We start from the raw sequence: 25344 nt of genomic DNA, 5'->3' as shown, positions 1-25344 counted from the left end.
AAGGTTTATTATATCTCAATTTAAAAGAAAAATTTTACTCAACATAGTTTTGGAAGTTTTAGCCAAAGCAATCAGAAAAGAAAAAGAAATAAAAGGAATCCAAACCAGAAAAGAAGAAGTAAAACTGTCACTGTTTGTAGATGACATGATACTAAACATAGAGAATCCTAAAGACGCTACCAGAAAACTACTAGAGCTAATCAATGAATTTGGTAAAGTAGAACGATACAAAATTAATGCACAGAAATCTCTTGCATTCCTATACACTAATGATGAAAAATCTGAAAGAGAAGTTAGAGAAACACTCCCATTTACCATTGCAACAAAAAGAATAAAATACCTAGGAATAAACCTACCTAAGGAGACAAAAGACCTGTATGCAGAAAACTATAAGACACTAATGAAAGAAATTAAAGATGATACAAAGAGATGGAGAGATATACCATGTTCCTGGATAGCAAGAATCAACATTGTGAAAATGACTATACTACCCAAAGCAATCTACAGATTCAGTGCAATCCCTATCAAACTACCAATGGCATTTTTCACAGAACTAGAACAAAAAATTTCACAATTTGTATGGAAACACAAAAGACCCCGAACAGCCAAAGCAACCTTGAGAAAGAAAAACGGAGCTCGAGGAATCAGGCTCCCAGACTTCAGATTATATTACAAAGCTACAGTAATCAAGAAAGTACGGTACTGGCACAAAAACAGAAATATAGATCACTGGAACAGGACAGAAAGCCCAAAGATAAACCCACGCACATATGGTCACCTTATCTTTGATAAAGGAGGCAAGAATATACAATGGAGAAAAGACAGCCTCTTCAATAAGTGGTACTGGGAAACCTGGACAGCTACATGTAAAAGAATGATATTAGAACACTCCCTAACACCATACACAGAAATACAGTCAAAATGGATTAGAGACCTAAATGTAAGACTGGACGCTATAAAACTCCTGGAGGAGAACATAGGAAGAACACTCTTTGACATAAATCACAGCAAGATCCTTTTTGACCCACCTCCTAGAGTAATGGAAATAAAAACAAAAGTAAACAAATGGGACCTAATGAAACTTAAAAGCTTTTGCACAGCAAAGGAAACCATAAACAAGATGAAAAGACGACCCTCAGGATGGGAGAAAATATTTGCAAACGAAGCAACTGACAAAGGATTAATCTCCAAAATATACAAGCAGCTCCTGCAGCTCAATATCAAAATGACAAACAACCCAATCCAAAAATGGGCAGAAGACGTAAATAGACATTTCTCCAAAGAAGATATACAGATTGCCAACAAACACACAAAAGGATGCTAAACATCACTAATCATCAGAGAAATGCAAATCGAAACCACAATGAGATATCACTTCACACCGGTCACAACGGCCATCATCAAAAAATCTACAAACAATAAATGCTGGAGAGGGTGTGGAGAAAAAGGAACCCTCTTGCACTGTTGGTGGGAATGTAAATTGATACAGCCATTATGGAGAACAGTATGGAGGTTCCTTAAAAAACTAAAAATAGAACTACCATACGACCCAGCAATCCCACTACTAGGCATATACCCTGAGAAAACCATAATTAAAAAGAGTCATGTACCAAAATGTTCACTGCATCTCTATTTACAATAGCCAGGACATGGAAGCAACCTAAGTGTCCATCAACAGATGAATGGATAAAGAAGATGTGGCACATATATACAATGGAATATTACTCAGCCATATAAAGAAACGAAACTGACTTATTTGTAGTGAGGTGGTAGGACCCAGAGACCGTCATACAGAGTGAAGTAAATTAGAAAAACAAATACTGTATGCTAACACATATATTTGGAATCTAAAAAAAAAAAAAAAGGTTCTGAAGAATGTAGGGGCAGGACAGGAATCAAGATGCAGACGCAGAGAATGGACTTGAGGACACGGGGAGGGGGAAGGGTAAGCTGGGACAAAGTGAGACAGTGGCACGGACATATATACACTACCAAATGTAAAATAGATAGCTAGTGGGAAGCAGCCGCATAGCACAGGGAGATCAGCTCGGTGCTTTGTGACCCCCTAGAGGGGTGGGATAAGAAGGGAGGGAGAGAGACGCAAGAGGGAGGAGATATGGGGATATATGTATACATATAGCTGATTCACTTTGTTATACAGCAGAAACTAATACACCATTGTAAAGCAATTATACTCCAATAAAGATGTTAAAAAATATTAAAAGAAGAAAAAGAAAAATTACCCTTTTAAACGACTTTCACTACTACCTCCTCAGCAAATATCTTAATGTAGAAAAGGTTTGGGTTTATACATTTACCAGGGGTCAGCAAACTACGGCCCACGGGCCACTCGCCCCTTCTATAAATGGAGTTTTACTGGAACACGGCCACTGGCTGCTTTCACACGGCTGCAGGGTTGAAGAGTTGTAGCAGAGACCTATGAAGCCCAAAGCCTAAAATATTTACTACCTGATCCTTTAAGTGTGTCACTTCCTGACTTAAACTTCAAATAATATATTTAAACTGTCCCTTTGTAGGAATAATTCAACTCAACCTCACCCAAATACCAAAATACGAGGAAAAGATTTAAAAGACAGCTTAGGAAATCACTCAGTTAATTGTAATCAACAATTTCCTAAAACACTAACATGGGGGTGGCAGCATTCTGCCTTGAGCTGCACTATGGGTTTATTTTAAGACAGATCAGGGCTTCCCTGGTGGCGCAGTGGTTGAGAATCCGCCTGCCGATGCAGGAGACACGGGTTCGTGCCCTGGTCCAGGAAGATCCCACATGCCGCGGAGCAACTAAGCCCGTGAGCCATGGCCGCTGAGCCTGTGCGTCCGGAGCCTGTACTCCGCAACGGGAGAGGCCACAACAGTGAGAGGCCCGCATACCGCAAAAAAAAAAAAAAAAAGACAGATCAAAAACTGGTACTTTATTTGGCCTCACACAATGCTAATTTTTTGTTTTTGTTATTGCCAATATTTTAAAAATAGGCACATATGCTTTTTAAAAAAATTAAGGATTCTAGTTATCTCACTAAAAAATAAAAGATGGAACAACACTAGAACCATATTCCTACAAGGTAACAATGAGCTGAAGTGACTCCAGCAACGCTGAGGCTAAGACTCAGCTGACACTTCACACTGTGCTTACGCTGTCCACTTTTTAAAGTTTTTATTTTATACTGGAGTATAGTTGAACTAACACATCATGGGTAATCAACTGTCCACCGTTCTTATCACAGAGTTGAGAGGAAAATGAAAATACTGCTTCTATCTGTGGCTACATGAAAAGTAGAAAAGGAAAAGAGAGACCAAGGGTCAGGGGCTTCTTAACACTCAGCTCACCTGTTGCCCGACTATCCTGGGTGTGAGTTTGCAACCTCAGGTTTAAGCAATGGCCTCTAGGGAAAACGGCAGAGAAGTATCAGAGAAATCAACAGACCAGAAAGCGCAACAGTTCACTGGATGCTTGCACACATCAAGTGGTAGGGATCTCCCCCATATCTTCTAAAGCTGCCCTACTCCTATTTTGCGGCAATTCTGCCAGTTAAAAAGCTTCTTTGTACTATTTTTGCAACCTCTCACCAGTCTCTCATTGTTTCAAAATAAAAAGATTAAAAAAAGAAAGAATCGGGCTTCCCTGGTGGCGCAGTGGTTGAGAGTCTGCCTGCCGATGCAGGGGACACGGATTCTTGCCCCGGTCCGAGAGAATCCCACGTGCCGCGAAGCAGCTGGGCCCGTGAGCCATGGCCGCTGAGCCTGCGCTCCACAACGGGAGAGGCCACAACAGTGAGAGGCCCGCGTACCGCAAAAAAAAAAAAAAAAAGAAAGAAAGAAAGAATCCTTTCCTTAACACTGATTAGAAATGTGCCTTCATTCCTATACCTTACCTGGTCCTTAGCTGTATGGGACAAGTTTAATCCCTCTTCCACCAGAAAGTTCTCTCATTATCTATAGTTACCCAGACCCCCACCAAGAGTCTCCTTTCTCAAGGACTCGAAGAAAAAAAGCAAGACTTTCACCTCTCTCGTCTTCTAGAGTATTCATTCATTCGGCAAATATTTACTGAGCACCCACCATGAGTACTATTCCAGACTCTGCAGCTACGACAGTGAACTCTGCTCTTGCCTTGTGGAACTTATGCTAAATAATTACATCTAATAATGTAGCAGAAGCTATCATTAGACTTTCCAGTAGCCATACTGTACTACTGTTACTGTACTCAAATTCCCTAATTCTTCCTCACATACCTTGCTCAAACTGTACGCTCAAGTCTAACCTGACTTGCTAGAAGTCTAACTCAGTTAGACTTCCAAATTTCTTTATGGTCATCATTGCTAAATATTATATTTTTAGAATCTTCTTTTTTCTTCAGTCTGTCAAGAACTTCTGGAATGCAAATTTCTTTTCCACCGGAACGCACACCCTATCCCTTCTGTTTCTTACTGTCTGTAAATCTGATAAATATACCTCTCAGTACAGTCATCCAAACTGGTCACTAAAATTGTTGACTAGGACAGTATTGAGGTCACTAAGAGCCCCATGGCATGTCCCTAGCATGCACCCAGACAGACACGGCTCCATTATTTAGTATGCATGGCCTCTCTCACTCAACAAGCCGAGTCCACCGGATCATTTTATCATATTTACATCTGTACACAAGAATATTATTGGATTTAGGTCACACACCTTCCTAAAGGTCAGATACACTATGTTTGCCAATTTTCCCCAATCACCTTGGGAAAAAAGGGGAAAACATTTTAATGGGAAGAGAAGAGTTAAAAAGGAAGATCAATGGAGGGAGGATAGGTCACTGTATAGCTTCCAAAATAAACCAGAAGTCTTTAAAATACTAGGCATATTTTTAAAAAGAAAAATCAGTTTACAAGATGATGGTAATCATACCATTGTCTAAAGAAGATGCTGTCTTTAAGACAATTTATCTAATTATATGAACTCTTATACACACTATAGTTTTGGCCATGGTATAGCTTAACACAATTAGCAAATTTAATCACTGGCAACTGTTTTCTATTGTTAAAGCCAAACCACTTTTTATTTCCCCCAACTAAAAGCTTTTTGCCTTCGATACGGTCAATGGTGGTTGTTAAGAAAACGGACATGTTTTGAATTTCCACAAGTATATTTGAACTCTATAAGTTCCACAGTTCACATTAGGGGGTCAGGTTGAAATCATATTTTAAAATGCTAATATATATGAATAAGGTACAAAGCATGACACAAAATAACCTTTAGCACTTGGAATTGAAATGAAATAAAACGATAATCCATGAACATGATAATGACTGTTGTCTGGCACAGATTCTGAAAGCACTTTCAGCATTTTAAGTGAATCTTACACTTTAAATAAACTTTCAGAGTTTCATCTTCAAGCTTTAGAGTTAACATCCAGCAAAAGTCATTATACAGACACAACCTGGGATTTCTGACACCTCGGCAAAAGCTAGATTACAGTTGAGGGTTTTTTCCCACTAAAAAGAAAAGTTTAACCCAATAGCAGTATAGACAGGTTTATGTGAGGCATGTATAACTTTAATAAACTATAAATACTTTAACTCTATTTGTGTACCGAAGTGTTGTTATAAATTATTTTAAAATATTTACTAGCCAGATTTTTACTGTTCACACCTTTTTAGCCTAGATGTTAATCTACCTTGAAAGTAACAAAATGTGAATTATTGCAAAATACTCTAAATTCGTCACTCTTTAGTAGACTCCCAAAGCGAACAGCAATAGTTTTATTTCACTACTGAGGTAATTAAAGCACAACACTTCACCCTGTCTCACTCACATCATGTATGAAACCTAAGGGGTTTCTATTTTATAGTACAGTGGAAGGTGTCTTAAATACAAGTGCTACTTACATAAAGAGTGGACTTGCATCCTATCATGCTATATCCTATCATTATGATTCTCCTCCTCTCAAAACTTAAGTTTGAGAACCGGGGAATGTTAACCTCCAGAGCACTTCGCCCTCCAAACTGCTTACCTGAATATATTTCCTCTGCGTCTCATCATTTAAAACATGTGCAACGTGCTTGGAAAAAATCTTCTCTCTACCAGTTCTGGCGTGGATGCCAACCATAGTGACACCGATGGGCCAAGGGGCATTCCCAATGGCCATCTGAAGATAAGCATCATTCGCCTAAAAAGACAGTTGAAGAAGAGATCAGGAGAGCAGAAATATTCTGCTGGTCCCACTTTTCATTTAGTATTTCACAGCCCTTCATGATGAAATTTTCATCCATCTCTTGGGCATGTTGAAAATATTACCATTCCCAATATTTGAACAAAAGAAATTAAAATATGGGGTGACTGACTGCTTACCCAGGACCACAAATGTCTGTGGAAAACCAGAAACCAACGCTAACCCAGCGAGTAAAAAGACAAAACATTCCTTTGCGGCCCTGGTGCACTGGAAGTTAATAAATTTCAGATCTGGAGTTACCAGGCAGGTAATTTGATGCACTGACAAACTCTAGTCTGAGTTTCCGTTAGACCTAGTCTTCTTCTCCCTAGGTGGTCACAGAGAAGACAGGCTAACTAGTTTTTCAGAATCCAACCTGAAACTACAACTACTCCCCGCACAGCAGTGCAGACCTCTGGAAGCAGTGTGGGCTCTGTGTGCTGGGTCCACAGCGGATGTGTCAACAGAGATTAAATACTGGCCCTCGAGCCAAACAGCTAAAGGATGAGATCATTTCACTTGGGCCCCCCAAACCTCCCACCTGCCAAGAACCTTAAAAGCGGCAAAATGAGGAGAGAGAAAGCAATGAAGAAAAATGGCTCTTTTTCTAAACCAAGCCTGGCTACCCGGGCTGGGGTGGGGGACAAAACAGAAAGCAAGTAAACTCTAAAAGACCCCAACAGTTTCAGAGAGGCGGCTTACACAGCCAGGCCTCAAAGAGATCTTCATTTAAAAATCAAACAACTACGAGACTGATATACTGAATTTCAAAATAGCATGTACACTTTTTAAATCACTGATACTTGTGTGTGTAAAGCTTAATACTGGATATTAAGTGATAAAATTTCCAACATTCAGTTTCCCCAAATTTCCAAAGAAGGCTGTCCTATTATTAAGTTTTAGTTCTTTCTGTACTTTATACAAAATAAACTTTCACCAGCTTCTCATATACGAGAACGAGAACAGTATCAAGAGGGGAGGCATCGTCTCTAGCAGGCAAGCGCCGTGAATTCCTTCTGCACTGACGGTGACCTTGTCCATCCACCGCAGTGCAGTCATCCCCGGTAAGCTCCAGGCAGCTCACAGAAACTACCCCAAAGCAAAGCTCGTGGCTGTGGAGCAGAAGCGCTCCTTGACCAACCGGAGGCGCCGACGACAGCACTACTTTGGCCGCTAGCGCGAGGCCCGCGTCAAGGAGGCCTCCCGCCCCCCAGCTTCACCCACAGTCCCTTCCGAGGACAGGCACTCAGAGCACAGCACGGGGATGCGCAACGCAGCCCCACTTCTCCCGCAGAGCCTCATCAACGCTCGGCGACCGTCACTGGAGACGCCGCGCGGAAGCCTCCACCCCTCCTCTCTTGGGAGGCGCAGCCACCGGAAGCCCCGCCCCTCAAGCTCGGCTGACGGCCCACGGGCAGGGGTGCACTTGCAAGGCCATTAGCAGTGCAAGAGGCGCCGCTCTTCTTGCTCGCCACACTGACTGACGGCCTTCCACCTCCTTTCTAAACTCTACCCGAGGAGCACGTGAACACCGGAGCGCTCTCCTCGGCCACCTGCTCCCAGGGTCCACTCAGGAATAAAGACACGCAGTCTCCCCTGCTGGGCTTTGCTTCTGTGGCGGGACTGAAATGGGAGAGAGGAATTCCGGCAGCCTTACTCAGAACCTTTTCTTAGAGAAACCGGCACGAAGGGCAGTTAAATTCCACTGTATCACTAGTACAACGGTTCGGCTATACTATGGATTAAGTAGGTTTCTATAGCTGGCCTGGGAAACTAATCTACATAACACTGCTGCTACGGGAAAATTTGTTCCAAGCCATAATCAACGATCTAAATTAAACACTGTGAAATTCAATCCCATTCATGAAATGAACGCTGCCCATATCCAGCTTATGAAGAATCTTTACACCTTCCTTAAAAATGACTAAAAAATACAGTGTGGTCTGAAACTTTATCATTCATGCCTAACAATAAAGCTAACAAGATATTAGAAAATGAAAGGTTTTTTTTTTTTTTTACTACTAATTCATTTCACATTTATTCTTAAATCTTCTATTAAAATACTCCCACACGAGATGAACATATTATAACACAACCTAGGTATGCTCATAAACATAATTCTGATGCACAGCATGGTAATGTACCTTCACATATTCCCTCTGCAACATGAATTTAATGATATCTGTTATGGATTCTTTAATATCGGCAGGTAGATTCTGGAAAAGAAAAAAAAGCATAACTAAATTTTGGAAGCTACAGTGTGTAGTTACAGACTGCATTTATTCTAACTTTATATATTCTATTTTTTTAAAAATCAGTTAACAAAAGCATTTTTCGCAAAACCTCACCCTTTTCCGTAGCTTTCTGAAAAGGGGTCTGAGATAGGACTCGGTCTGTTTCTGAGTAGCACTGTTCAGTTTACCCTGTACACTGCGCTTCACATAATCCTCTCTGGCATTCAGCTCCTTAGCCCAAACGCCAAGAAGAAACTGTGGAAAAAAGGGTAAATTTAGACTACAATGCCACCAGTGGTTCTGTAAGCTTAAAAGTTCTCTGATGCACAAAATGGTATACACTCATCCTTAGAGTAAATGTCTTGACTGATTAAAACATCAACCAATATGCAACTAATGAACTATCTCTGCTTAGTGTGTCACGTATGTTTTAATGTAGTACCTTTGGCAAGTCACAGACTTGCCTATTCTATACCTCTCCCAGCTCAGATGCAATCCATTTCCCCTGAAAAGAGCTATCAAATTTCACAGGCAACTGCGTGACAGAAATAAACTTTTACTTGTATTTCTATTACATAAAATTCAACCTACCTAGACTCATCAGCCATAATGCCATATGTGCTGTGATATTTAATCAATCTTCCAAGGATGATGTTGTAGTATTTGGACTTTCTACTTTTGCAGTAGAGACCACAATTCAACTAAACATTCCCTCTAAAGTGCCTGACCAAAGGAGAAGGAAGGAAAAAACGAACAAAAATAAAAGAAACTATGACCAGCCCCCACCCTGCCCCAGAAAACTACCCAGGTGCCCCCTGAGTTAAACTGCCCAAAGAGCATCCTTCCCAGAGGCAGGTAAACACTGAAGGCTGAGGAAGCCACACTCCCCTAGCGGTGTTACCTATGCATGTCCTACAGAGGGAGAGGCTGTCACTCAAAGAGGAAATTCTAGTTCATGCTAGATCCCACCGCGCCCTAGCTAATGCCATGCCAAATCCTCAATGGATTGAGAATCTTGATGATTAATTATGTCGTATTTAAACTGTAAATACAAGTAAAAGCATTTCTTGCATTTATATCTCTTGTTCTGAACACAAATAATTTGTGAATAAATGTTAAAAGGAATCTGGGATTTGCACATACTCTACCTAAACCACTGAAGAGAGGAATTCCGGGAAGAATGAATGAGCTAATCGCAAGTCTCTGAAAGGTTACTCGAGTGTTCGTTTTTTTCCCTGTCAACATCTTCCCACCTCCTTCCATTCCTACTGTCATCAACTCTCAGAAAAGCTTCTCCTTATTGCACTCCTGCCCAGAGTGTTTAAAAATATTTTTTTAATCCTTAAAACTTCTTGTTCATTCCACTATGATTCTTTTCAGTGTATTTACATTAATAAGTCAGCTTTACAAGTGCTATGAAGAAAGTAAATATACATTTCTTTGTTTAACCTCTATATCCAAGCACATAGCAATATCATAAACACCGTACGTGCAGAAATGTTTAGTGAGGATTTCCCTTTCCAGTCTTTAACTCTTAAACAATCCAAAAATGAAAAAGCAAAACAAACAAACCCCCCCCCCCAAAAAAAAGACCAGTTCTTAACTAAAGAAAACGTGTCCTCCTTTCCTAGCCAAAAAGTACATACCTTAAGGAATTTGGTAATGATGTCCATGTCTTTATGATCATCACCTTTTCCTAAAGACTCTCCCAGTGCCTGAAGAAAAAGAATGCTTCTGTTCATTAGTCAAGAGCAACAGTGGAATACATACATTATCAACACCAGACTAAACATGGCTCTTGATTACATATACGTATGGTCCAATTTTGATTTAAAACCCTGAAGGAATTTCTAGATAGATTTTTTTAAAAACAAGACAATTTTCCATTTAAATTTAGAGAGCATGTTATCTTTTATGACTCAAAGAGGGAGTAAAGGGAGTGACTGCTAACGAACATGAGGTTTCCTTTTAGGGGAACAAAGTGCTCTAAAATTAGATTGTGATGATGGTTGTTAGCAACCTGTGAATATACTAAAAACCACTGCACTGTACACATTAAATGGATAAATTGTATAGTATGCGACTATCTCCAAAGTTGTTTGAAACGAAGGAAGAAAGAAAAACATTTCCAGAACTGGTTGCTCACACCAATTACTGCAGTAAAATTTAGAGGGTCGAGGTATAATTAAAACGACATCTTCCTTAACCACAATCTCACTCACAGCATGCAGTGTGGGTTAAGAGCCAGGAACGAAAGGTGGCAGAAAAAATAACTATGTTTTATTAACTACTAAGAACGTTAAGTCATATTATTTTTGCTCATGCTAGATATTTAGATAATACAACTTTTCAATAAGATTACATATATCACGCCACACTCAACGCACTGGCAAGAATACGCCAGCAAGGCGCTGCCAAGTGCTGGCAGGGATGCAGGACACTCACACTGCGGGTGGCGGGGGGAGACTGGCAAGCCCACTACAGAGAGCAGCTTGGCAGCACTCAGACAAGTCAAGCATGTTCAGAAGCAATCCTGCTTCTGCTCCAGGGGCGTCATGTTTGTCATGTCCAGGGGGGACTGTTTGCCACAAAGCTGTCTGTGGTAACAGGGAGCTGGGAGCAATCTCACTGTGTGTCGTTATGGCGAACAGAAAGTAATGCCACAGCGTATGAAATGCTATGTTAACAGTTAAAATCAAAGGTTTAGACGTACCTAAGGTATCAAGGATGGAACTTAACATAGTTCTAAGTGGGAAAAAAGTGAACAGAAAGAAGAATTTCACAGTAAAATATCATTTATGTGTATATACCGAAACACATGCAGACAAAACACTACTGGTTCTACAAGACCATCAAATCAAAGGATACATATCAAACATATCTGAAGGAGTACTGTTGAAGGCAGGACAGGGGAATGTGTATAGAAAACGAGAAAAAAGGGCGAGAACAAACAAAAGGCACGGAGCAGAAGAAGGGCCTTTGTAGTGACCGGAGACGCCGGCACGCTGCACGCTGAACAGCCTGAGGAGCTCAACCACGTGCTGCGGGGAGTGAAAGGCGTGACGGGGAATCAGGGAAGGCGGTGGAGGGATCACCTCTAACTCTTCAATTGTGGTGTTTTCTTCATGAACTTTCAAGTCATTCTGGGTGTCTTCCTCTCCAGGTTCTTGGCCACCCACAAGTTCATTCAGGTACTGCTGATCAATCTTATCCAAAGCTGCTTTCAGATCATTCCTCAATCCCTGAGGAAACGTAAAAAGTTACATCTGGTATGAAATTTCACTGATGTTTCCCTTCTGATTTTTTCTCTAACAATGAGTATAATCCACTTTTTTCTCCACAAAGAAACTCAAATAATATTTCCATTTATTATACAGCTATCACCACTGTCCATGCAAAGTCAATTCTTATGAACGTATGTAAATTTAAAAGAATGCACACACAATAGGTAATCTGACGGGCAGAAAAATAAAACATACGAGTGACAAATCCGAATAAGAACAGGCATTAACGCCGTGATTTTCTACTGAGGCCCTAGTGAAAGTGACCAGGTCTCCACTGGCCCCAACCCATTTTCCTGGTTCACTGAAAATGTCTAACAACTGCAACTATTGATACTTTGAACTCCCAAAACATTTGGAAATGTCAACAGTATAAAACCAGGGTCTCAACCATATCCTAGGATTTCACTATGTTTCTAACAAACCAGCAAATTCCATATTCTATTCACTTCCAGTGTGTGACCACTTGGTAAAAATGGAAGCCTTAAAGCTAGACCCTTGGCGCATATATACCACATACAAAAATTAACTCAAAATGGATCGAAGACCTAAATGTACGAGCTAAAACTATAAAACTCTTAGAGTTAACTAACAAAACAGAAAACAACCTCATTTAAAATGGGTAAAGGACTTTAACAGATGACATACGAACAGCCAGTACGTAAATGAAAAGATGCTCAACATCACTAGTCATTAAGGAAATGCAAATCAAACCACAAAGAGATACCACTCCACAGCCATTAGGATGAATATTATCAACAGAACACGGAACATAACAACTTGGCTAGGACGTGGAGAAACAGAACCCTGGTGCACTGCTGGAAATGTACAATGGTACAGCTGCTGTGGAAAATGGTACGGCAATATCCGAAAAAGTTAAACATACCCACACCAAGACACATTATAATTAAAATGTCAAAAGTTAAAGACAACTCCTGCAATACAACACAGGTGGAGCACCCTTTGACATAAATCTTAGCAATACTCTCTTTAATCAGTCTTTAAGGCAAAAGAAATAAAAGCAAAACCAAACAAATGGGACGTGATTAAACTTGAAAGCTTTCGCACAGCAAGGAAACAATCAACAAAACAAAAAGACAACCTACTGAATGGGAGAAAATATTTATAAATGATGTGACCCACAAGGGGTTAATATCCAAAATATACAAACAGCTCATACAACTCAATATCAAAAAACCACCCAATCCAAAAATGGTCAGAAGACCTGAACAGACATTTCTCCAAAGAAGACATGCAGATGGCCAACAGGCACACGCAAAGCTGCTCCACGTCACTAACTATTAGAGAAATGCAAACCAAAACCACAATGAGGTATCACCTCACACCTGTCAGAATGGCCATCATCGAAAAGTCTACAAAACAAAAGTTGCAGAGGATGTGGAGAAAAGGGAACCCTCATACGCTGTTGGTAGGAATGAAAATTGAGATAGCCACTACGGAAAACAGTATTCAGGTTCCTTAAACTAAAAATAGAACTACCATATGATCCAGCAATCCCACTCCTGGGTATATACCTAGAAAAAATGAAAATACTAAATTCAAAAAGATACATGCACCCCAATGGTCACAGCAGCACCATTTATGAGCCAAGAGACATGGAAGCAAACCCAAGTGCCCAACAGGCAACTGGATTAAGAAGATATCTCTCTCACACACACACACACACACACACACACACACACACACACACAGGAATATTACTCAGCCATAAAAAAAGAATGAAATTCTGCCATTTGCAACAACATGGATGGACCTGGAGAGTATTATGCCTAGTGAAATAAGTCAGACAGAGAAAGACAAATACTATATGATATCACCCATATGTGGAAACTAAAAAATAATACAAATGAAAGTATATGCAAACAGAAACAGACAGATAGCGAAAACAAACTTGTGGTTACCAAGGGGAGAAGGAAAGGAGAGAGGGACAAATTAGGGACATGGGAGTAACAGATACCAACTATTATATTTAAAATAGATAAGCAACAAGGATATGCTGTATAGCACAGGGAATTATACCCATTATCTTGTAATAACCTATAATGGAATATAATCTGCAAAAACCTGAATCACTATGCTTTATACGTGAAATTAACACAATACTGTAAAACAACTATACTTCAATTTAAAAAAAAAAAAACACCAAAGTTAAAGAAGGGGAGCATCTTAAAAGCAGCAAGAGAAAGCAGCTTTCTTTGTAAAAGGGAACTCCGCTCCCCCATAAGAGTAGCAGGAGATTTTTTTCAGCAGCAACTTTGCAGGCCAGGCGGGGGCGGCACAACATATTCAAAGTGCTAAGAGAACAAGCTTCCAAGGACACTCTACCCGGGAAAGTGACAGTTCAGAATTGAAGGAGCAACAGTTGCCAGAGAAGCAAAAGCTAAAGGAGTTCATCATCACTAAACCAGCCTTATAAGAAATGTTAAAGGGACTTCTTTAAGCTGGCAAGAAACGGCACTAATTAATAACAAGAAAACATATTGAAAGTGTGTATCTCGCTGGTAAAGGTAAATATATAGTAAAAGTAGTGAATTAATCACTCATAAAGCTAGTATGAAGATTAAAAGACAAAAGTAGTAAAAAAAACTCTAACTACAATAATTAGTTAAGGGCTACACAAGACAAAAAGATATAAAATGTGGTATCAGAAAAATAAAACGTGGAGGGAGGGGAGTAAAGATGTAGAGCTTCAGAATGTGTTCAAATTTATGAACTTTTAGACTGCTCCAGTTATTTATAAAATAAATAAATCACAGGGATATAATGTACAGCACGGTGACTAAAGGTAATACTGTACTGCATATTCCAAAGTTACTCAGAGAGGAGATCTCTAAAACAAGTCCTCATCACAAGAAAAAAACAATTTTGTTGTAACTCTGTATGGTGAGGAACATTAACTAGATTACTGTGGTGATCATATAAAATCATTATGCTGCACACCTGAAATGAATGTTATATGTCAATTATACCTCAGTTTTTTAAAAGTATATAAGAAACTCTAGTATTTGGGACAGGCTTGAATAAGATTAGAATACAGCAGATTGTAATAAATTAATATTAAAAGCTACAAGATTTTTCAAGTAATGAAATGAGCAGTAAAAAAATTAAATCAGGTAACAAAATCTGAATAGTTCACATTAGCATTTTAGACTATCTTTATTTATTTATTTATTTATTTTTGCGGTATGCGGGGTCTCTCACTGTTGTGGCCTCTCCCATTGCGGAGCACAGGCTCTGGACGCGCAGGCCCAGCGGCCATGGCTCACGGGCCCAGCCGCTCCGCGGCATGTGGGATCTTCCCGGACCGGGGCACAAACCCGCGTCCCCTGCATCGGCAGGCGGACTCTCAACCACTGCACCACCAGGGAAGCCCTAGACTATCTTTTGATAAGGAAAGTGACTCAGGAGATAAAAGAGAAACAAATATCGGTGAATTGAAGCATTACAAAACCACTTACTCTTTCCAAGAATTTAAGTTAGGAAAGTTTAGATAGGACTGAAAATAAAGAAAAACAAATTGCTGTGCACAATAATAATATAAATGAAGAAAAATTTTTAAATTCATTATGCTTTAAAAAAAATTAGACACAGAATCACCATATGATCTAGCAATTCCACTTCTGGGAATATATGCAAAAGAAGTGAGAGCAGCGACTCGAACAGATATTTATATACTTGTGTCCATAGCAGGATTATTCAAAACAGCCAAAAGGTGGAAGCAACCTACATGTGCATCGAGGGCGAACGGGTAAACAAAATGGGGTCCATATATACAATGGAGTGTTACTCAGCCTTAAAGAGGCAGGAAATGCTGACACCTTCTACAAAGCAGCTGCGCCTTTACGGCAGCATTCTAAGTTAGAAGTCCAGTCCAGAGAGCCTTCAGATGACCTCAGCCACAGCCCTCACCTGACTGCATCACATGCAAGACCCCAAGCAAAATACTGCCCAGCTTACTTAGCCCAATAAAACCACACAACTGTGAGGGAGAATGATGAATTGCCTTAGGTGACTAGGTTTCAGGGTGGTTTGTTACCATCAGAGATGACTGAGAAAGATTTTATAATAATGAATTGTTTTAAGCTGTAAGTTTTGGGGTGGTTTGTTACACAGCCACAGATAACCACACCTGTCTCTCACTGAAAGAGCAAGTTAATAAGGCCACAGAAGATCTGAACACCACCACTGTAATTGACATTTATCCAAAGCATAAAACATACTCTATTCAAGAGTCCATGGAATATTCGCCAAGACAGACCATAAGCTGAGCCATAAAACAAGATTAGAGTCCTAAAAGTAAAGCTAAAACTTTTAAAGTTTTAGAAGAAAATACCATCTCTTTAAGACCTTAGGGTAAGCAAAGATTTCTTAAGCAAAACACCAAGAGCAATAACCATAAAGCGAACTTCATCAAAATCTGGAAGTCCTGCCCAGGAAAAGGCACCATTAAGAGAACAGGTAAGGCCTAGACTAGGAAAAAATAGACACAAAACGTGAATCTGTATATCTGACAAAGAATCCAGAACACACATAAAGAACTCCTATAACTCAAAAATAAAAAGACAAACAACCCAACTGAAACATGAAAAAAGACACACTGCATAGAGAAAGATATGGCCAATAAGTCTATGAGAAGATGCTCATAACCTTTAGTTATCAGGGAGCTGTGAATAGAACCACAATGAGATACTACCACAATACAACGGAATGGTTAAAAGTTTAAAGACTAACAAACACTGATGAGACACTGGAAATATTTGGCATTTCCTAAAAAGTTGAGCATACATTTACTCTTACTACTCAGCAATTCCACTTCTAAGTATTTACCAAAGAGATAAAAACATATTTACCCAAGAGGAATAACACAGATCCAATGCAAGAATGTTCACAGCAGTTTTACTCTCAACAGCCCAAAGCTAGAAACGTATTCTGATATATTTGTACAGCTGAATATCATCAGCTGTAAAGGAACAAACTACCAACACCCACAATAACATGGATGAATCTACAAAATGTCACAGTGAGCAAAAGAAGCCAGACACACCCTCTGAATTCGCTGGCAGGGGTAGAATGTAACAGGGTGGCTGCCAGGAGTGGAGGAAGAAGAACCCAGGGCCTGGCCAAGGCGCAGTGCTGGGGAGCTTTCATGTGTGTGTGATGAAAATACTCTACATCTTCATAAGGGTAGTGGCCTCACACTTGTATGTATTTGTCAAAATGCACTAAATTGCATGCCCAAGATGTGTGCTTTTTAAAAGAAAATTAGAGAAAACCTGGGACTTCCCTGGTGGTCCAGGGGTTAAGAGTCCGCCTTCCAATGCGGGGGACACAGGTTTGATCCCTGGCAGGGGAACTAAGATTCCCACATGCCGCAGGGCAACTAAGCCCGCACGCTGCAACTACTGAGCCCGCGCACCACAACTAGACCTCGAGTGCCTCAAGTAAGACCTGATGCAGCCAAAAATACATAAATAAATAAATACTGAAAAATAATAAGTAAAAAAAAAAAAAAAAAAAAACTCACGCACACCCAAAATTTTAAAAAAAAAGAAAAGAAAACTTACATTCAGCAGCAGTAATCTGGCAACTTTATTTTTCCTTTTTTCTCTATAGTAATGCAATTAGTTGAACTCTGTCGAAGTCCATACTATTCTCATTTATATGGCACAATGACATTCTTCTAGCTTTGTTCTGACTTCTTACCTTGTTAACTTCCGGTGTGAGGATCTCTATTTTTCTTAAACGTTGAAAAGCATCATAATCAGTTTCTCCAAAGAGTCTGATTGGTTCTCCTCTTTCTCTTAATCTCCTGATAACCTATTTTTAAAAATATATCAAACAACAATAGTAATTCCCTATGTCATTAGTAATAGTAATTCCTATTTTAGGAGACCAAACACTTACTTTGGTAAGTGAAAAGTAGATGCAAAAAGTAAGTTATATTTCTTTTTTCTTTAGCTTCCACTAACAGATATACTGAATTATTGTCACACTTTAAATAACCCTAATGGTTTAGATTAGATCATTTGGCGAGTGTTTCAGAAAGGACCAATCTGTGTAGTAGAATACATAAGAAAAACTTTACAATGGGAGGGACTGCTAACATTTATAAAGAGAAAAAAAATAAAATAAAACCAAGCCTGGAATCAGCGAGAAGTCAATGACCACCGATAGCCATGAGTCGGCACAGCAATACTACATGAAAACCAAAAACTCGTCCCTCAGAAGAGAAAGTGAGTTACAAACGGAGGGAGGGGCTGATAATACTCCTCCTTAACTTCGGCCATCGTCATACGAGTGTTTCTTTTGTAATTATCCACTACATCGCACATGTTTTACACACTCTTTGTATACATGTGGTATTTCATAAAAAGGACAAACAAGAATTATAATTAAGAAAATAAGTTGTAATTTTAAAAATACCAAGAACCTTATCTGGGAACATAAATAGTATCACACTTATAAACCACTGGCAGGGCTCCCACTGGATTAAATGAAACTCGGTATTAAAAAAACGTAAGAGGTCGTCTAGTGCTATCTCCAATCCATGCAGAAATGACCTCAAAAACACCTTCGTCTGGTCCCTGTCTGACAAATGACAAAAATCACACCTCTTCATGAAACAGCCCATCCCATTTTTGGACAGATATGTTATGCTTCTCAAAATAAATGAAAAGCTACCTCTCTCAATTATCTCAGTTCTTCTTTATGAAACGACAGAGAATATTCAATGCTTTTTCAAAATTAGAACTGTGGTCAATGGATCTTTTAAAAAATCTCAAATATTCTTCGTTTCAGGCCAAGTATTCAGAAGTCCTTCATCTAATTTTCACACACAGCTTCTGGGGTCAGCCCTCCTTTCCTCTGAGAGTTTCCTTTTGCTCAAAGTTAATTTCGTTGTGTACCTTGTGTACAGTCTGAATTCTTTTTTCACAGGAATATCTTAAAATTTTATTGTTGGTGTTATTGCTGAAGGAAAATAATAGGTGATATTGACCAGGGTATGGGCAAATACTATAGCTGAGAGTATGAACTGCTATAACAAGTCTGCAGGGCTCTCTGGTAATATGTATCCAAAGCCTTAAGCATGTATATAGTTTTTACTCTTTAGATCAGACTCCTAAAATCATGTTTCTAGAAAATTTTCCAAAGGAACGTAATCATACATTATTACACATGCAATGACATCTGTATGAGGGTGTTCATCTTAGTATGATCTAAAATAGGGAAGGGACATATACACACTACCAAATGTAAATTAGACAGCTAGTGGGAAGCTACCGCATAGCACAGGGAGATCAGCTCGGTGCTTTGTGACCACCTAGAGGGGTGGAATAGGGATGGTGGGTGGGAGGGAGGGAGACGCAAGAGGGAAGAGATATGGGAACATGTGTATATGTATAACTGATTCACTTTGTTGTAAAGGAGAAACTAACACACTATTGTAAAACAGTTATACTCCAATAAAGATGTTAAAAAAAATAAAATAAAATAAAATAGGGAAATGCTGAGCCAACATAAATGACCATTAGCACAGAATTGATTTTAAAAATAATAGTTCTTAAAATATTATGGGAAATTATACAGTCATAAAGAATCATACAGATCTCTGTATTTTGACTTAGAAAGATGTATTAAGAGGAAGTAAGTTATAAAACACTAACTTACTTAGTCTTAATACATAATTTATATTATTTTAAATAATTTAGACAACTTACCAAGTATAGTTATTTAGAATATATGCATTTAATTATACTTAGAATGTGTTTAGTTTTTAAAGTTCAGAATGATACATTCTTTAAAAACAACTTAAGACATAAGATATTAGACAACAGTACCAAGAAAAACAGAGATTAATTTAGAACCTCATGAAGAAAACTGAACTAGAATACCGTGCAGCTGGCCAGTTAAGTCATTTTATATGGGAAATAATGATAAAAGTTATTGGAAAGAACTAGAGATAAATGCAAATGCTGTGGAGATTTTTCTTTTTTTCCCCACAAAACATTCATATAAAAACTTACCTCTTGCCTAGAAAGAGTCATGGGTAATTTTTCTTCTGCCAGTTCAAGTTCTAATACTGGATTCGATGAAGTTAATGGTTTCTGGTCCTCCTCTTTTGGCTGTATCTACATTAATAGCCAAAAGAAACGAAATTCTCCTTTTAAAATATAATATGGTTTAACATTTATCATTCTAAACATTAGATATTCACCAAAATTAGACATGTTTTAAATATTGAAGGTTTTCTAAATGTTCCTCTGAGCAAAGAGCTCCTAATCGATGTACATGCTTGTGAGAGCTCAGGGACACCCAAGCAGGGACCATGCACCCAGCAGACAGCATTCTTGCTACGGAAGTATAATGGTTTCCACAATCAAAAACTTTAAAAGGCTGAAATTTAGCCTCATTTTCTCCCTAGACTCCAAGAATTTTACTTTCGTCTTAGAAACCATCAGCTTGCTTCTCCTCTTTGAGAAAATCATTTTACAGGGTTATTTGATCCTTGCTCTGGGTTTAAAATGAAGACCAAAGAAAGGAACTGCTCTCTAACAAAAACCTGTGAAGCCTCAAGCTCCAGCTCTTTCCTCTCCTGATTTTTCAAAGATGTTTTTCCAAGTGCACAGGAATCACTGCTGGACGTGCAGAAAACTTTCCGATGCTACACAGAACTTGCCCACAAACTGAGCTGCGAACCTTGTGGGAAAATAATGAAAAACAGCACCTCTCTACTCAGAGTACACAAAGAACAGAGTGGACATTCTTGCTCATATGAACCTGCAGAGAAAAACATTTCTTCATGTATTTTCTTGAGTCTGCTGCCCAAGTCACAGTTTACAAAAACGGAACTCAGCAATTTATAAGCCCCGCTGTGTGGTCTGTAAAAAAGATACTGAAACATGGTTTTCCACCTGAACCGTAAGACAAATCTAAGATGCCAAAAGAAGTAAGATCAAAAAACAAAAAAGATCAACATTAAGGAAAAACTCACATCCGGTTAAGAAAGGCTATATGGTTAAAATGATATAATTTATGATTCTATACATTAAAGATTATGTTAATCAGTGGTAACAGAAAATTTAGGTAAAAAAACTAAACTTTCCTATTTTCACAGACCAAATCCGCATCAAGCCTTACAAAAATAACGGTAACTGGTTTTTATAAAGGAATAAAAGTAACACATGCTGTATTTTCATTACTACCAAGAAGGAAATATTAAAAAGGCTTTAGATAGAAAGCCCTGTGCTTCCTTTTTAAGCATAAAAACAGATATTGCTCCCAAAATCTCAGGATAAAAAGCACTTTCAATTATAGAATGGCAGTGAATAACTTTAAGGAAAAGATCTAAGACATTCTGTCAGCTGGACTCAACGTTACAAGCAGTACCTTTACAGTAATGATTTTGCTTCAGTGCTTTCCTCTATATAAGAAAGTACTGCTGTTATCACGGAAGCAGCCTAAACAAAGCAAAACCGTCACTGTTTAAATTATTTTCCTACCTTATCAAAAAGTTGAAAACAATCAAATTCAGGGATCTGGGAAAGCAACAAGTCAGCAGACTAAAACCCATGGTTAAGCGAGTCTTATTCTAGTTCAAATGTGAGTTTAGATAATGCTGTGCAAACAAAAGATGAGAATTCTTCTTTCTGAATATCTACCTATTCGATGGTTATTTACATAAAATGTATCTTAATTTCCTAAACTAGAAGCAAATGAAATCAATGTACCTATGGAAAATATCAAAATACAAATATCAACTTTCATATTTTAGAAACCTATCAGAAATACTACATTTTCAACACTTGCCCTCTCCCAAAAGTACCAAAAGAAAGCAAACGCATATACATACCATTTGCATTCCTCATGCTTCTTTCTAGAAATGCTATGCCAGATAAAATTAATTTCCAGAACTTTCTCCATTACATGCACAAGAGTATTATTTTATATTGATGTTTCACAAGCAAAAAGTCGATTTCAAATTTATGATTTGTCAAAATTATTTCAACAGAACCTCTGAACTTTGTGTAAAAAATTATTTAACTAGATTTAGCCTTCTTATAAAATAATTTAAACACAACTTCACCTCGTTACCTTTAACCCCTCCCAATAAAAACCCCAATACATTATTAACTAGGTAATCTCAAAGATAATTTTAGTCATGCTTCTAAAGTATACAAAGTCTTCCAGACAACTCATTTATTTCTAACGAATATTTCAAGATCACATTTTCTATCCAATAGACTAAGCAGTGTTTGAAATGTGATACCTTATTACACAAAATGACACTGTATCTTAGGCAGAGGTACTTAGGGCCAAAAGGGATTATTAACACTGCAAACATAAAAACAATGGCTTAATTAATATTCAGGAGAAAGCAGGGAAAATACCACTGCTAATGCCATTGTTGTTGAATGAATAAAATCTTTTGAATCCTTTAAAACTGGACTTTTATTGGGAGAGGTGAGGAGAGGAGTGGTGGTGATGGTGATGAAAATGAGGCAGTATCAGATCCAGGACTTAATTAAAAAGAAAAAAATTCAAGCTTTGATCTCAAGCCACTTCATGCTGTCCACAAAAAGCCAAACCATTCCAAGCCAAAAGTCATGCATGTATTTTCCTGAATTCAAGATTAAAAAAAAGAAAAAGGAAAAACAAAAACTCGTACCTCTCCAGATGGCTTCTCATTTATAGGCTAATGTATAACATTAATAAATTGAACAGAGATCAATCGTTTTGACACTTTAACAACAGCTGTATAAATTTAAACTCAGAAATATAAATTTAACATAAAAGCAGGCATTCATACCTTGTAGCCACATCTTTCAAAATATGCTTCCTCTTCTTTTTTTGCAAGTTCACTACGCTTGAAATATTTTTTATTTTCCTATTGAAGAAAGAAGTAAGTTAATGTCTTTGGGTAAAATTTCATGTCTCTTGGTCAACAACCTTGAAAGTTTTTTTAAGAATTGTAAAGTTTTTTGGTTCACGGAGATTATACTGATTTCCTGAACACACCACCTGTACTCAGCCGCTGTTCTAAACATGAGGTATTTCTCTTGCAGCATCAGTTTGATGGACATATCCAACAGGACAAAGAAGAAACCACCCACATTTTCCAAATGTTCACATTGTTTTTATTTAGTTTCCCAGTGTTTGAATTCAATTTCTACAAATGGATTCATTATGAACCACGTAAAATGAGATACTTTATTTATTTTCTCCTAACAGAACCAATCAAAACAAAATTATGGTAGCTTCAGCTGACATGTTGTTAAATCTCATTACGAAGAGAGCTCCAAGGGTGTGTCCAAATTCATTTTTGTCATCTGAAATCTTATTGTAACGATCAACTGTATTAGTATTAAACAAATTTTTATAATAATCGAGACACAGAATGGTTTTGGAGAGTCTCTTTAGTAAAAAGATGGTTCAAAGGTGTTTATTTTAATATGACATGTTGTTAAGAGACAAACTCTAAATCTAGTGTGGCAGGTGAAAAAAAAAGGTTACTTCTTTCCATGCTATGCATAAAATTATCCTGTTAAAAATGCAGTCCCTTGATCATTTTGTAATGTATATAACTATCAAATCTCTATGTTGAACACCTCAACTAATGAAATATTTTATGTCAATTATATAACGTAAAAAATACAGTCCCTAATTTGGAGGCTTGTTACTATCTGCTTCTTAGATATTATGTCATTGATAACTTAGCTCAAATAAAGATACTGCCCTACTTTACTAGTAGTAACCGAAACAGTACCTCAATGATACCTCCACACAGGTAGTTAGCACCTCATAGTTCCAAAGCTCACTCACTCAGGCAGGCAGTGACCATCAATGGATGCTAAAACCATGACAAGGAAGTGGGATGGTGAACAATGGAAAGATAAGGCTGCCACACTTGAACCCACTGCTCAAGTTTGGCATCGATACCACGTGCGTCCTATGTGAAACACACAGGAAGTACACAGCAGACCCCTTAGAAGTGTTCTCCCTAAAAATCTAAATCGGAATCTAATCGAACAATTAACTTCCAGCTTACTAGAAATGTAAGGAATAGAGGAAAAGGCTCCAACCACCACTGGGGAGCAATCAAACATGAGCGCGCTTTACACAACTAGCCCCGGTTTCTCCAGCAAGTTGATGCATTAAAAAAAAGTGGGGGACCTGGAGAATGTTTGCAATGAAAAGAAACCAAGAGTCATAACAAACAAATGTAATGAGTGGACTTTGTGTGGATTTGATTTGAATAAACCAACTGTAAAAACATACATATGTATTTATTTTAATTCAATTGGGGATATTTGAACGTGAGAGGAGTATTTGATGGTACTAAGGACCCAATTTTAATTTTGTTGGTTGTGATCTTAATTCTATAAAAACACGGTCTTATTTTCTAGAGTTATATGTGTTGAGGAAAGACAGGAATTCATTATACAACTCTATTTGTGTGTATGTTTAAAACTAACAGCTCATAACAGTTTAAGTTCATTCATTAACTCAATAAATATTTACTGACTTATCTGCTGTACCCCAAGCACAGCTTTACAGGTATAAAGATGAAGATGTTACCCGGCGTAAGGAACTGATGGTATCACCTGAACATCAAACCTACTGTAAGAAAGGTGGGCGCAAATAATACTAATCCCGCTGTGGAGGTGAGAAACCTGAGAACCAGAAAGGTCGGGGGACTTTCCCGGAACTCAGTGAGCCTCATGAGGTAACAGAAGCAGGACTCAGAACGCTGGTCCTTAAACGCTTTGTGCTGGTCTGGTATTCAAGTTACAGTTCTTCACTCCCAGAACTCACTTCAGCATCAAAATGGTTCCTTTTGACTATGTAGCACGTACTGGTCATACTTCAAATAAGTGCGTTGACAAACACGCACTGGCAGCCTCTCAGAACGAGCTGATGTGTAGGAAGAAAGTAAAAGGACTCTCCAGGCCAGAGACCACGGTCCCATCCCTAACTATGGTATCTCTCTTTCACCACCGTCTCTCAATTCCATTGAACTCACCTAACAAAACCTTAAGCCTTGAACATCAACTCTCAAAATGTGGACCTCTGGGGGGTCCCTAAGACCTCTACAGAGGTTCCACAAGGTAAAACTTATTTTCATAATAATAATAAGATATATGTGCCCACCCCTTTTTCACTGTGCTCAGACCTGCATTGATGGTACAAAAGCAAAGGTGACGAAAGCTACTGGAACCTTAGCATAAATGAAGGCTAAGCTTATGTACCAGTGGTCACTGTACTCTTCACAACCATGCACTTGCAGGAAAATAAAAAAAGCCAGTTTCTCTTAAGAATATCTTGATAAAGTACAATTTTACTAAATCTCACCCCTTGAGTACATGGCCTTTTAATATTCGGTATGACGAAATGAAATGAAATATATGAAGCACTTCCACTACGTAATGGCGTAGGATAGTCCTCTCAAAGAAAAGCCAACTGGTTGATTATTCAGACCTGCATATCTGGCAAACATTTTCTCAGAAGTGAACAAAGCAAACCTGTCACCTAGAGGAAAACAATGACAGTATTTGTTGACTATGATAAAATTCCACCTGTCAAGCGAAAATCAGGA

General features: G+C 38.4%; 1 protein-coding gene across 4 annotated transcripts in view; it reads right to left on the bottom strand.

Moving 5' to 3' along the window:
• PRPF18 (pre-mRNA processing factor 18) overlaps positions 1-25344 on the bottom strand; it is a 70859-nt gene that overhangs the window by 33829 nt on the left and 11686 nt on the right. For 2 of the 4 annotated variants that reach the window (XR_010839903.1, XM_059059219.2), the window contains exons 2-10: positions 22558-22635; positions 22417-22443; positions 19775-19879; positions 17454-17567; positions 11544-11690; positions 10095-10163; positions 8563-8703; positions 8359-8430; positions 6017-6172 (exon numbers count right to left, since the gene is read on the bottom strand). Coding sequence is in view for 3 of the 4 variants with exons in the window: in XM_059059219.2 (XP_058915202.1) it covers positions 6017-6172; positions 8359-8430; positions 8563-8703; positions 10095-10163; positions 11544-11690; positions 17454-17567; positions 19775-19879; positions 22417-22443; positions 22558-22635 (909 nt within the window). In the remaining variant the exon portion in view is untranslated. Of the gene's footprint in view, positions 1-6016; positions 6173-8358; positions 8431-8562; positions 8704-10094; positions 10183-11316; positions 11691-17453; positions 17568-19774; positions 19880-22416; positions 22444-22557; positions 22636-25344 lie in introns of all 4 variants that reach the window. The other 2 variants (XM_067030472.1, XM_059059220.2) reach the window with 2 other exon arrangements.

This window comes from Kogia breviceps, chromosome 3 (assembly GCF_026419965.1).
Source record: "Kogia breviceps isolate mKogBre1 chromosome 3, mKogBre1 haplotype 1, whole genome shotgun sequence".
Lineage (NCBI taxonomy): Eukaryota > Metazoa > Chordata > Mammalia > Artiodactyla > Physeteridae > Kogia > Kogia breviceps.
This window is presented reverse-complemented; position numbering and strand designations above follow the sequence as displayed.